Raw genomic sequence first — 14,689 nt, forward strand, 5'->3', positions numbered from 1 at the left:
GTTGCCGGGGAGGACGGGCATTCCTCACCAGCCGTTACACTGTGGTTGCCGGGGAGGACGGGCTTCCCTCACCAGCTGTTACACTGTGGTTGCCGGGGAGGACAGGCTTCCCTCACCAGCCGTTACACTGTGGTTGCCGGGGAGGACAGGCTTCCCTCACCAGCTGTCACACTGTGGTTGCCGGGGAGGACCGCTTCCCTCACCAGCTGTCACACTGAGGTTGCCGGGGAGGACCGCTTCCCTCACCAGCCGTTACACTGTGGTTGCCGGGGAGGACAGGCTTTCCTCACCAGCTGTTACAATGTGGTTGCTGGGGAGGATGGGCTTTCCTCACCAGCCGTTACACTGTGGTTGCCGGGGAGGACGGGCTTCCCTCACCAGCCGTTACACTGTGGTTGCCGGGGAGGACGGGCTTTCCTCACCAGCCGTTACACTGTGGTTGCCGGGGAGGACGGGCTTCCCTCACCAGCTGTTACACTGTGGTTGCCGGGGAGGACGGGCTTCCCTCACCAGCTGTTACACTGTGGTTGTCGGGGAGGACGGGCTTTCCTCACCAGCTGTTACACTGTGGTTGCCGGGGAGGACAGGCTTCCCTCACCAGCTGTTACACTGTGGTTGCCGGGGATGACGGGCAATCCTCACCAGCCGTTACACTGTGGTTGCCGGGGAGGACGGGCTTTCCTCACCAGCCGTTACACTGTGGTTGCCGGGGAGGACGGGCTTCCCTCACCAGCCGTTACACTGTGGTTGCTGGGGAGAACGGGCTTTCCTCACCAGCTGTTACACTGTGGTTGCCGGGGAGGACGGGCTTCCCTCACCAGCCGTTACACTGTGGTTGCCGGGGAGGACAAGCTTCTCTCACCAGCTGTTACACTGTGGTTGCCGGGGAGGACGGGCTTCCCTCACCAGCTGTTACACTGTGGTTGTCGGGGAGGACGGGCTTTCCTCTCCAACCGTTACACTGTGGTTGCAGGGGAGGACAGGCTTCCCTCACCAGCCATTACACTGTGGTTGCCGGTGAGGAAGGGCTTCCCTCACCAGACGTTACACTGTGGTTGCCGGGGAGGATGGGCTTCCCTCACCAGCCGTTACACTGTGGTTGCCGGGGAGGACGGGCTTCCCTCACCAGCCGTTACACTGTGGTTGCCGGGGAGGACGGGCATTCCTCACCAGCCGTTACACTGTGGTTGCCGGGGAGGACGGGCTTCCCTTACCAGCTGTTACACTGTGGTTGCCGGGGAGGACGGGCTTCCCTCACCAGCTGTTACACTGTGGTTGTCGGGGAGGACGGGCTTTCCTCTCCAGCCGTTACACTGTGGTTGCCGGGGAGGACGGGCTTCCCTCACCAGCCATTACACTGTGGTTGCCGGTGAGGACAGACTTCCCTCACCAGCCGTTACACTGTGGTTGCCGGGGAGGACGGGCCTCCCTCACCAGCCGTTATACTGTGGTTGCCGGGGAGGACGGGCTTCCCTCACCAGCTGTTACACTGTGGTTGCCGGGGAGGACGGGCTTCCTCACCAGCTGTTACACTGTGGTTGCCGGGGAGGACGGGCTTCCCTCACCAGCCGTTACACTGTGGTGGCCGGGGAGGACGGGCTTTCCTCACCAGTCGTTACACTGTGGTTGCCGGGGAGGACGGGCTTCCTCACCAGCTGTTACACTGTGGTTGCCGGGGAGGACGGGCTTCCCTCACCAGCCGTTACACTGTGGTTGCCGGGGAGGACGGGCTTTCCTCACCAGTCGTTACACTGTGGTTGCCGGGGAGGATGGGCTTACCTCACCAGCTGTTACACTGTGGTTGCCGGGGAGGACAGGCTTCCCTCACCAGCTGTTACACTGTGGTAGCCGGGGAGGATGGGCTTCCCTCACCAGCTGTTACACTGTGGTTGCCGGGGAGGACGGGCTTCCCTCACCAGCCGTTACACTGTGGTTGCCGGGGAGGACGGGCTTTCCTCACCAGCCGTTACACTGTGGTTGCCGGGGAGGACAGGCTTTCCTCACCAGCTGTTACACTGTGGTTGCCGGGGAGGACGGGCTTCCCTCACCAGCCGTTACACTGTGGTTGCCGGGGAGGACGGGCTTCCCTCACCAGCTGTTACACTGTGGTTGCCGGGGAGGATGGGCTTCCCTCACCAGCCGTTACACTGTGGTTGCCGGGGAGGACGGGCCTCCCTCACCAGCCATTACACTGTGGTTGCCGGGGAGGACAGGCTTTCCTCACCAGCTGTTACGCTGTGGTTGCCGGGGAGGACGGGCTTCCCCCTCCAGCCGTTACACTGTGGTTGCCGGGGAGGACGGGCATTCCTCACCAGCCGTTACACTGTGGTTGCCGGGGAGGACAGGCTTCCCTCACCAGCCGTTACACTGTGGTTGCCGGGGAGGACAGGCTTCCCTCACCAGCTGTTACACTGTGGTTGCCGGGGAGGACCGTTTCCCTCACCAGCTGTTACACTGAGGTTGCCGGGGAGGACCGCTTCCCTCACCAGCCGTTACACTGTGGTTGCCGGGGAGGACAGGCTTTCCTCACCAGCTGTTACACTGTGGTTGCTGGGGAGGATGGGCTTTCCTCACCAGCCGTTACACTGTGGTTGCCGGGGAGGACGGGCTTCCCTCATTAGCCGTTACACTGTGGTTGCCGGGGAGGACGGGCTTTCCTCACCAGCCGTTACACTGTGGTTGCCGGGGAGGACGGGCTTCCCTCACCAGCTGTTACACTGTGGTTGCCGGGGAGGAGGGGCTTCCCTCACCAGCTGTTACACTGTGGTTGTCGGGGAGGACGGGCTTTCCTCACCAGCTGTTACACTGTGGTTGCCGGGGAGGACAGGCTTTCCTCACCAGCCGTTACACTGTGGTTGCCGGGGAGGACAGGCTTCCCTCACCAGCTGTTACACTGTGGTTGCCGGGGAGGACGGGCTTTCCTCACCAGCTGTTACACTGTGGTTGCCGGGGAGGACGGGCTTTCCTCACCAGCTGTTACACTGTGGTTGCCGGGGAGGACGGGCTTTCCTCACCAGCTGTTACACTGTGGTTGCGGGGAGGACGGGCTTTCCTCACCAGCTGTTACACTGTGGTTGCCGGGGAGGACTGGCTTTCCTCACCAGCCGTTACACTGTGGTTGCCGGGGAGGACAGGCTTTCCTCACCAGCTGTTACACTGTGGTTGCCGGGGAGGACAGGCTTTCCTCACCAGCTGTTACACTGTGGTTGCCGGGGAGGACAGGCTTTCCTCACCAGCCGTTACACTGTGGTTGCCGGGGAGGACGGGCTTTCATCACCAGCCGTTACACTGTGGTTGCCGGGGAGGACGGGCTTTCATCACCAGCCGTTACACTGTGGTTGCCGGGGAGGACGGGCTTTCATCACCAGCCGTTACACTGTGGTTGCTGGGGAGGACAGGCTTCCCTCACCAGCCATTACACTGTGGTTGCCGGGAAGGACGGGCTTCCCTCACCAGCCATTACACTGTGGTTGCCGAGGAGAACAGGCTTCCCTCACCAGCCGTTACACTGTGGTTGCCGGGGAGGACGGGCTTCCCTCACCAGCTGTTACACTGTGGTTGCCGGGGAGGACAGGCTTCCCTCACCAGCTGTTACACTGTGGTTGCCGGGGAGGACGGGCTTCCCTCACCAGCCGTTACACTGAGGTTGCCGGGGAGGACGGGCATTCCTCACCAGCCGTTACACTGTGGTTGCCGGGGAGGACGGGCTTCCCTCACCAGCTGTTACACTGTGGTTGCCGGGGAGGACGGGCTTTCCTCACCAGCTATTACACTGTGGTTGCCGGGGAGGACGGGCTTCCCTCACCAGCTGTTACACTGTGGTTGTCGGGGAGGACGGGCTTTCCTCACCAGCTATTACACTGTGGTTGCCGGGGAGGACGGGCTTCCCTCACCAGCCGTTACACTGTGGTTGTCGGGGAGGACAGGCTTCCCTCACCAGCCGTTACACTGAGGTTGCCGGGAAGGACGGGCATTCCTCACCAGCCGATACACTGTGGTTGCCGGGGAGGACGGGCTTCCCTCACCAGCTGTTACACTGTGGTTGCCGGGGAGGACCGCTTCCCTCACCAGCTGTTACACTGAGGTTGCCGGGGAGGACAGGCTTTCCTCACCAGCTGTTACACTGTGGTTGCCGGGGAGGATGGGCTTTCCTCACCAGCCGTTACACTGTGGTTGCCGGGGAGGACGGGCTTCCCTCACCAGCTGTTACACTGTGGTTGCCGGGGAGGACGGGCTTCCCTCACCAGCTGTTACACTGTGGTTGTCGGGGAGGACGGGCTTTCCTCACCAGCCGTTACACTGTGGTTGCCGGGGAGGACAGGCTTCCCTCACCAGCTGTTACACTGTGGTTGCCGGGGAGGACGGGCATTCCTCACCAGCCGTTACACTGTGGTTGCCGGGGAGGACGGGCTTTCCTCACCAGCCGTTACACTGTGGTTGCCGGGGAGGACGGGCTTCCCTCACCAGCCGTTACACTGTGGTTGCCGGGGAGGACGGGCTTCCCTCACCAGCTGTTACACTGTGGTTGCCGGGGAGGACGGGCTTCCCTCACCAGCTGTTACACTGTGGTTGCCGGGGAGGACAGGCTTTCCTCACCAGCCGTTACACTGTGGTTGCCGGGGAGGACAGGCTTCCCTCACCAGCTGTTACACTGTGGTTGCCGGGGAGGACGGGCTTTCCTCACCAGCTGTTACACTGTGGTTGCCGGGGAGGACGGGCTTTCCTCACCAGCTGTTACACTGTGGTTGCCAGGGAGGACTGGCTTTCCTCACCAGCCGTTACACTGTGGTTGCCGGGGAGGACAGGCTTTCCTCACCAGCTGTTACACTGTGGTTGCCGGGGAGGACAGGCTTTCCTCACCAGCTGTTACACTGTGGTTGCCGGGGAGGATAGGCTTTCCTCACCAGCCGTTACACTGTGGTTGCCGGGGAGGACGGGCTTTCATCACCAGCCGTTACACTGTGGTTGCCGGGGAGGACGGGCTTTCATCACCAGCCGTTACACTGTGGTTGCCGGGGAGGACGGGCTTTCATCACCAGCCGTTACACTGTGGTTGCTGGGGAGGACAGGCTTCCCTCACCAGCCATTACACTGTGGTTGCCGGGAAGGACGGGCTTCCCTCACCAGCCATTACACTGTGGTTGCCGAGGAGAACAGGCTTCCCTCACCAGCCGTTACACTGTGGTTGCCGGGGAGGAAGGGCTTCCCTCACCAGCTGTTACACTGTGGTTGCCGGGGAGGACAGGCTTCCCTCACCAGCTGTTACACTGTGGTTGCCGGGGAGGACGGGCTTCCCTCACCAGCCGTTACACTGAGGTTGCCGGGGAGGACGGGCATTCCTCACCAGCCGTTACACTGTAGTTGCCGGGGAGGACGGGCTTCCCTCACCAGCTGTTACACTGTGGTTGCCGGGGAGGACGGGCTTTCCTCACCAGCTATTACACTGTGGTTGCCGGGGAGGACGGGCTTCCCCCACCAGCTGTTACACTGTGGTTGTCGGGGAGGACGGGCTTTCCTCACCAGCTATTACACTGTGGTTGCCGGGGAGGACGGGCTTCCCTCACCAGCCGTTACACTGTGGTTGTCGGGGAGGACAGGCTTCCCTCACCAGCCGTTACACTGAGGTTGCCGGGAAGGACGGGCATTCCTCACCAATCGTTACACTGTGGTTGCCGGGGAGGACGGGCTTCCCTCACCAGCTGTTACACTGTGGTTGCCGGGGAGGACCGCTTCCCTCACCAGCTGTTACACTGAGGTTGCCGGGGAGGACAGGCTTTCCTCACCAGCTGTTACACTGTGGTTGCTGGGGAGGATGGGCTTTCCTCACCAGCCGTTACACTGTGGTTGCCGGGGAGGACGGGCTTCCTTCACCAGCTGTTACACTGTGGTTGCCGGGGAGGACGGGCTTCCCTCACCAGCTGTTACACTGTGGTTGTCGGGGAGGACGGGCTTTCCTCACCAGCTGTTACACTGTGGTTGCCGGGGAGGACAGGCTTCCCTCACCAGCTGTTACACTGTGGTTGCCGGGGAGGACGGGCATTCCTCACCAGCCGTTACACTGTGGTTGCCGGGGAGGATGGGCTTTCCTCACCAGCCGTTACACTGTGGTTGCCGGGGAGGACGGGCTTCCCTCACCAGCCGTTACACTGTGGTTGCCGGGGAGGACGGGCTTCCCTCACCAGCTGTTACACTGTGGTTGCCGGGGAGGACGGGCTTCCCTCACCAGCCGTTACATTGTGGTTGCAGGGGAGGACAGGCTTCCCTCACCAGCTGTTACACTGTGGTTGTCGGGGAGGACGGGCTTTCCTCTCCAGCCGTTACACTGTGGTTGCAGGGGAGGACAGGCTTCCCTCACCAGCCATTACACTGTGGTTGCCGGTGAGGAAGGGCTTCCCTCACCAGCCGTTACACTGTGGTTGCCGGGGAGGATGGGCTTCCCTCACCAGCCGTTACATTGTGGTTGCCGGGGAGGACGGGCTTCCCTCACCAGCCGTTACACTGTGGTTGCCGGGGAGGACGGGCATTCCTCACCAGCCGTTACACTGTGGTTGCCGGGGAGGACTGGCTTTCCTCACCAGCCGTTACACTGTGGTTGCCGGGGAGGACGGGCTTCCCTCACCAGCTGTTACACTGTGGTTGCCGGGGAGGACGGGTTTCCCTCACCAGCTGTTACACTGTGGTTGCCGGGGAGGACGGGCTTCCCTCACCAGCTGTTACACTGTGGGTGCCGGGGAGGACGGGCTTCCCTCACCAGCCATTACACTGTGGTTGCCGGTGAGGAAGGGCTTCCCTCACCAGCCGTTACACTGTGGTTGCCGGGGAGGATGGGCTTCCCTCACCAGCCGTTACACTGTGGTTGCCGGGGAGGACGGGCTTCCCTCACCAGCCGTTACACTGTGGTTGCCGGGGAGGACGGGCATTCCTCACCAGCCGTTACACTGTGGTTGCCGGGGAGGACGGGCTTTCCTCACCAGCCGTTACACTGTGGTTGCCGGGGAGGACAGGCTTCCCTCACCAGCCATTACACTGTGGTTGCCGGGGAGGACGGGCCTCCCTCACCAGCCGTTATACTGTGGTTGCCGGGGAGGACGGGCTTCCCTCACCAGCTGTTACACTGTGGTTGCCGGGGAGGACGGGCTTCCTCACCAGCTGTTACACTGTGATGGCCGGGGAGGACGGGCTTTCCTCACCAGTCGTTACACTCTGGTTGCCGGGGAGGACGGGCTTCCTCACCAGCTGTTACACTGTGGTTGCCGGGGAGGACGGGCTTCCCTCACCAGCCGTTACACTGTGGTTGCCGGGGAGGATGGGCTTACCTCACCAGCTTTTACACTGTGGTTGCCGGGGAGGACAGGCTTCCCTCACCAGCTGTTACACTGTGGTTGCCGGGGAGGATGGGCTTCCCTCACCAGCTGTTACACTGTGGTTGCCGGGGAGGACGGGCTTCCCTCACCAGCTGTTACACTGTGGTTGCCGGGGAGGACGGGCTTTCCTCACCAGCCGTTACACTGTGGTTGCCGGGGAGGACAGGCTTTCCTCACCAGCTGTTACACTGTGGTTGCCGGGGAGGACGGGCTTCCCTCACCAGCCGTTACACTGTGGTTGCCGGGGAGGACGGGCTTCCCTCACCAGCTGTTACACTGTGGTTGCCGGGGAGGATGGGCTTCCCTCACCAGCCGTTACACTGTGGTTGCCGGGGAGGACGGGCCTCCCTCACCAGCCATTACACTGTGGTTGCCGGGGAAGACAGGCTTTCCTCACCAGCTGTTACGCTGTGGTTGCCGGGGAGGACGGGCTTCCCTCTCCAGCCGTTACACTGTGGTTGCCGGGGAGGACGGGCATTCCTCACCAGCCGTTACACTGTGGTTGCCGGGGAGGACGGGCATTCCTCACCAGCCGTTACACTGTGGTTGCCGGGGAGGACGGGCTTCCCTCACCAGCCGTTACACTGTGGTTGCCGGGGAGGACGGGCTTCCCTCACCAGCTGTTACGCTGTGGTTGCCGGGGAGGACGGGCTTCCCTCACAAGTCGTTACACTGTGGTTGCCGGGAAGGACAGGCTTTCCTTACCAGCCGTTACACTGTGGTTGCCGGGGAGGATGGGCTTCCCTCACCAGCTGTTACACTGTGGTTGCCGGGGAGGACAGGCTTTCCTCACCAGCTGTTACACTGTGGTTGCCGGGAAGGACAGGCTTTCCTTACCAGCCGTTACACTGTGGTTGCCGGGAAGGACAGGCTTTCCTTACCAGCCGTTACACTGTGGTTGCCGGGGAGGACAGGCTTCCCTCACCAGCCATTACACTGTGGTTGCCGGGGAGGACAGGCTTTCCTCACCAGCTTTTACACTGTGGTTGCCTGGGAGGACAGGCTTTCCTCACCAGCTGTTACACTGTGGTTGCCGGGGAGGACGGGCTTTCCTCTCCAGCCGTTACACTGTGGTTGCCGGGGAGGACGGGCTTCCCTCACCATCTGTTACACTGTGGTTGCCGGGGAGGACGGGCTTTCCTTACCAGGCGTTACACTGTGGTTGCCGGGGAGGACAGGCTTTCCTCACCAGCCGTTACACTGTGGTTGCCGGGGAGGACAGGCTTTCCTCACCAGCCGTTACACTGTGGTTGCCGCGGAGGACGGGCTTCCCTCACCAGCTGTTACACTGTGGTTGCCGGGTAGGACTGGCTTTCCTCACCAGCTGTTACACTGTGGTTGCCGGGGAGGACGGGCTTTCCTCACCAGCTGTTACACTGTGTTTGCCGGGGAGGACAGGCTTTCCTCACCAGCCGTTACACTGAGGTTGCCGGGGAGGATGGGCTTCCCTCACCAGCCGTTACACTGTGGTTGCCGGGGAGGACGGGCATTCCTCACCAGCCGTTACACTGTGGTTGCCGGGGAGGACGGGCATTCCTCACCAGCTGTTACACTGTGGTTGCCGGGGAGGACGGGCTTTCCTCACCAGCTGTTACACTGTGGTTGCCGGGGAGGATGGGCTTCCCTCACCAGCCGTTACACTGTGGTTGCCGGGGAGGACGGGCTTTCCTCACCAGCCGTTACACTGTGGTTGCCGGGGAGGACAGGCTTCCCTCACCAGGTGTTACACTGTGGTTGCCGGGGAGGACAGGCTTCCCTCACCAGCTGTTACACTGTGGTTGCCGGGGAGGACAGGCTTTCCTCACCAGCCGTTACACTGTGGTTGCCGGGGAGGACAGGCTTCCCTCACCAGCTGTTACACTGTGGTTGCCGGGGAGGACAGGCTTTCCTCACCAGCTGTTACACTGTGGTTGCCGGGGAGGACGGGCTTTCCTCACCAGCTGTTACACTGTGGTTGCCGGGGAGGATGGGCTTCCCTCACCAGCTGTTACACTGTGGTTGCCGGGGAGGACTGGCTTTCCTCACCAGCCGTTACACTGTGGTTGCCGGGGAGGACAGGCTTTCCTCACCAGCCGTTACACTGTGGTTGCCGGGGAGGACGGGCTTCCCTCACCAGCTGTTACACTGTGGTTGCCGGGGAGGACGGGCTTCCCTCACCAGCTGTCACACTGTGGTTGCCGGGGAGGACGGGCTTCCCTCTCCAGCCGTTACACTGTGGTTGCCGGGGAGGATGGGCTTTCCTCACCAGCCGTTACACTGTGGTTGCCGGGGAGGACGGGCATTCCTCACCAGCCGTTACACTGTGGTTGCCGGGGAGGACGGGCTTCCCTCACCAGCCGTTACACTGTGGTTGCCGGGGAGGACGGGCTTCCCTCACCAGCTGTTACGCTGTGGTTGCCCGGGAGGACGGGCTTCCCTCACAAGTCGTTACACTGTGGTTGCCGGGGAGGACAGGCTTTCATCACCAGCCGTTACACTGTGGTTGCCGGGGAGGACAGGCTTTCCTCACCAGCTGTTACACTGTGGTTGCCGGGAAGGACAGGCTTTCCTTACCAGCCGTTACACTGTGGTTGCCGGGGAGGATGGGCTTCCCTCACCAGCTGTTACACTGTGGTTGCCGGGGAGGACAGGCTTTCCTCACCAGCTGTTACACTGTGGTTGCCGGGAAGGACAGGCTTTCCTTACCAGCCGTTACACTGTGGTTGCCGGGGAGGACAGGCTTTCCTCACCAGCTGTTGCACTGTGGTTGCCGGGAAGGACAGGCTTTCCTTACCAGCCGTTACACTGTGGTTGCCGGGGAGGACAGGCTTTCCTCACCAGCCGTTACACCGTGGTTGCCGGGGAGGACGGGCTTTCCTCACCAGCTGTTACACTTTGGTTGCCGGTGAGGACGGGCTTCCCTCACCAGCCGTTACACTGTGGTTGCCGGGGAGGACGGGCTTTCCTCACCAGCTGTTACACTGTGGTTGCCGGGAAGGACGGGCTTCCCTCACCAGCCGTTACACTGTGGTTGCCGGGGAGGATGGGCTTTCCTCACCAGCCGTTACACTGTGGTTGCCGGGGAGGACGGGCATTCCTCACCAGCCGTTACACTGTGGTTGCCGGGGAGGACGGGCTTCCCTCACCAGCCGTTACACTGTGGTTGCCGGGGAGGACGGGCTTCCCTCACCAGCTGTTACGCTGTGGTTGCCCGGGAGGACGGGCTTCCCTCACAAGTCGTTACACTGTGGTTGCCGGGGAGGACAGGCTTTCCTCACCAGCTGTTACACTGTGGTTGCCGGGAAGGACAGGCTTTCCTTACCAGCCGTTACACTGTGGTTGCCGGGGAGGATGGGCTTCCCTCACCAGCTGTTACACTGTGGTTGCCGGGGAGGACAGGCTTTCCTCACCAGATGTTACACTGTGGTTGCCGGGGAGGATGGGCTTCCCTCACCAGCTGTTACACTGTGGTTGCCGGGGAGGACAGGCTTTCCTCACCAGCTGTTACACTGTGGTTGCCGGGAAGGACAGGCTTTCCTTACCAGCCGTTACACTGTGGTTGCCGGGGAGGACAGGCTTTCCTCACCAGCTGTTGCACTGTGGTTGCCGGGAAGGATAGGCTTTCCTTACCAGCCGTTACACTGTGGTTGCCGGGGAGGACAGGCTTTCCTCACCAGCCGTTACACCGTGGTTGCCTGGGAGGACGGGCTTTCCTCACCAGCTGTTACACTTTGGTTGCCGGTGAGGACGGGCTTCCCTCACCAGCCGTTACACTGTGGTTGCCGGGGAGGACGGGCTTTCCTCACCAGCTGTTACACTGTGGTTGCCGGGAAGGACGGGCTTCCCTCACCAGCCGTTACACTGTGGTTGCCGGGGAGGACGGGCTTCCCTCACCAGCCGTTACACTGTGGTTGCCGGGGAGGACAGGCTTTCCTCACCAGCTTTTACACTGTGGTTGCCGAGGAGGACGGGCTTCCCTCACCAGCCGTTACACTGTGGTTGCCGGGGAGGACGGGCTTTCCTCACCAGCCGTTACACTGTGGTTGCCGGGGAGGACGGTCTTTCCTCACCAGCCGTTACACTGTGGTTGCCGGGGAGGATGGGCTTCCCTCACCAGCCGTTACACTGTGGTTGCCGGGGAGGATGGGCTTTCCTCACCAGCCATTACACTGTGGTTGCCGAGGAGGACGGGCTTTCCTTACCAGCCGTTACACTGTGGTTGCCGGGGAGGACGGGCTTCCCTCACCAGCCGTTACACTGTGGTTGCCGGGGAGGACGGGCTTCCCTCACCAGCCGTTACACTGTGGTTGCCGGAGAGGACGGGCTTTTCTCACCAGCTGTTACACTGTGGTTGCCGGGGAGGACGGGCTTCCCTCACCAGCCATTACACTGTGGTTGCCGGGGAGGACGGGCTTTCCTTACCAGCCATTACACTGTGGTTGCCGAGGAGGACAGGCTTTCCTTACCAGCCGTTACACTGTGGTTCCTGGGGAGGAGGGGCTTCCCTCACCAGCCGTTACACTGTGGTTCCTGGGGAGGACAGGCTTTCCTCACCAGCCGTTACACTGTGGTTGCCGGGGAGGACGGGCTTTCCTCACCAGCCGTTACACTGTGGTTGCCGGGGAGGACGGGCTTTCCTCACCAGCTGTTACACTGTGGTTGCCGGGGAGGACAGGCTTTCCTCACCAGCCGTTACACTGTGGTTGCCGGGGAGGACGGGCTTTCCTCACCAGCTGTTACACTGTGGTTGCCGGGGAGGACAGGCTTTCCTCACCAGCCGTTACACTGTGGTTGCCGGGGAGGACAGGCTTTCCTCACCAGCTGTTACACTGTGGTTGCCGGGGAGGACGGGCTTCCCTCACCAGCTGTTACACTGTGGTTGCCGGGGAGGACGGGCTTTCCTCACCAGCCATTACACTGTGGTTGCCGGGGAGGACGGGCTTTCCTCACCAGCTGTTACACTGTGGTTGCCGGGGAGGACGGGCTTTCCACTCCAGCCGTTACACTGTGGTTGCCGGGGAGGACGGGCTTCCCTCACCAGCTGTTAGACTGTGGTTGCCGAGGAGGATGGGCTTTCCTTACCAGCCGTTACACTGTGGTTGCCGAGGAGGACGGGCTTTCCTCATCAGCCGTTACACTGTGGTTGCCGGGGAGGATGGGCTTTCCTCACCAGCCGTTACACTGTGGTTGCCGGGGAGGACGGGCTTTCTTCACCAGCCGTTACACTGTGGTTGCCGGGGAGGATGGGCTTTCCTCACCAGCCGTTACACTGTGAGGAATGGCTGTGGGGCTGTTTGGCCAGTGCAGGGACTGGGAATCTTGTCAAAATTGAGGGACACATGGATTCCACTCAGTATCAGCAGATTCTGGAGACCAATGTCCAGGAATCGGTGACAAAGCTGAAGCTGCGCCGGGGCTGGATCTTTCAACAAGACAACAACCCTAAACACTGCTCAAAATCCACTAAGGCATTCATGCAGAGGAACAAGTACAATGTCCTGGAATGGCCATCTCAGTCCCCAGACCTGAATATAATTGAAAATCTGTGGTGTGAGTTACAGAGAGCTGTCCATGCTCGGAAGCCATCAAACCTGAATGGACTAGAGATGTTTTGTAAAGAGGAATGGTCCAAAATGCCTTCAACCAGAATCCAGACTCTCATTGGAACCTACAGGAAGCGTTTAGCGGTTGTAATTTCTGCAGAAGAAGGATCTACTAAATATTGATTTCATTTCTTTTTTGTAGTGCCCAAATTTATGCACCTGCCTAATTTTGTTTAAACAATTATTGTGAACTTTCTGTAAATCCAATAACCTTCATTTCACTTCTCAAATATCACTGTGTGTGTCTCCTATATGATATATTTAACCGACATTTCTTATCGTAACAACCAACGATTTATACAGGAAAATCATGATGATTAACAAGGTTGCCCAAACTTTAGCATCCCCACTGTATTTCATTGTAAGTCCAAAACGGTATTCAGACAACGTTCAGATCCCACTGTATACATGTAATTCTATAGAGCAATGTGTTATGCATGGAGGGCAGATATACATCACCTGGCACGACGGCGCCGAATTTTGCGGTCATATTCAATATCTTCGTAGTATCTGTCTTTGTAGAGGGAGGAGTTCAGCTGTGATTGGCTGGTTGTGTTGCCTGCAGCAAAAGTAGAAACATTATTATTACTATTATTATTATGTATTTATTTAGCACTGACATCTTCTGCAGCACATTACACTCATACCTCCCAACTTTTTGAGATGAGAAAAAGGGACACTTAAGCCACGCCCCTGCCACACCCCTGATCACACCCCATCACACCCCTAGTCACACATACTATAGTTACATAGTTACATAGTTATTTTGGTTGAAAAAAGACATACGTCCATCGAGTTCAACCAGTACAAAGTACAACTCCAGCCTGCTCCCTCACATATCCCTGTTGATCCAGAGGAAGGCGAAAAAAACCCCACAAGGCATGGTCCAATTAGCCCCAAAAGGGAAAAATTCCTTCCCGACTCCAGATGGCAATCAGATAAAATCCCTGGATCAACATCATTAGGCATAACCTAGTAATTGTAGCCATGGATGTCTTTCAACGCAAGGAAAGCATCTAAGCCCCCTTTAAATGCAGGTATAGAGTTTGCCATAACGACTTCCTGTGGCAATGCATTCCACATCTTAATCACTCTTACTGTAAAGAACCCTTTCCTAAATAAATGGCTAAAACGTTTTTCCTCCATGTGCAGATTATGTCCTCTAGTCCTTTGAAAGGCCTAGGGACAAAAAGCTCATCCGCCAAGCTATTATATTGCCCTCTGATGTATTTATACATGTTAATTAGATCCCCTCTAAGGCGTCTTTTCTCTAGACTAAATAAACCCAGTTTATCTAACCTTTCTTGGTAAGCGAGACCTTCCATCCCACGTATCAATTTTGTTGCTCGTCTCTGCACCTGCTCTAAAACTGCAATATCTTTTTTGTAATGTGGTGCCCAGAACTGAATTCCATATTCCAGATGTGGCCTTACTAGAGAGTTAAACAGGGGCAATATTATGCTAGCATCTCGAGTTTTTATTTCCCTTTTAATGCATCCCAAAATTTTGTTAGCTTTAGCTGCAGCGGCTTGGCATTGAGTACGATTATTTAACTTGTTGTCGATGAGTACTCCTAAGTCCTTCTCCAAGTTTGATGTCCTCAACTGTATCCCATTTATTTTGTATGGTGCTAGACCATTGGTACGACCAAAATGCATGACTTTACATTTGTCAACATTGAATTTCATCTGCCATGTATGTGCCCATATATCCATCCTATCCAGATCCTGTTGCAATATGACA

General features: G+C 58.9%; 1 protein-coding gene across 2 annotated transcripts in view; it reads right to left on the reverse strand.

Annotated features, from left to right (window-relative positions):
- The window catches only part of LOC137547437 (vang-like protein 1), an 85,904-nt gene that overhangs the window by 22,954 nt on the left and 48,261 nt on the right, over positions 1–14,689 (reverse strand). For both annotated transcript variants that reach the window (XM_068271024.1, XM_068271023.1), the window contains exon 6: positions 13,406–13,505. In XM_068271024.1, the coding sequence (XP_068127125.1) occupies positions 13,406–13,505 (100 nt within the window). The remainder of the gene's footprint in view (positions 1–13,405; positions 13,506–14,689) is intronic.

Source organism: Hyperolius riggenbachi, chromosome 2, assembly GCF_040937935.1.
Source record: "Hyperolius riggenbachi isolate aHypRig1 chromosome 2, aHypRig1.pri, whole genome shotgun sequence".
Classification (NCBI taxonomy): Eukaryota; Metazoa; Chordata; class Amphibia; order Anura; family Hyperoliidae; genus Hyperolius; species Hyperolius riggenbachi.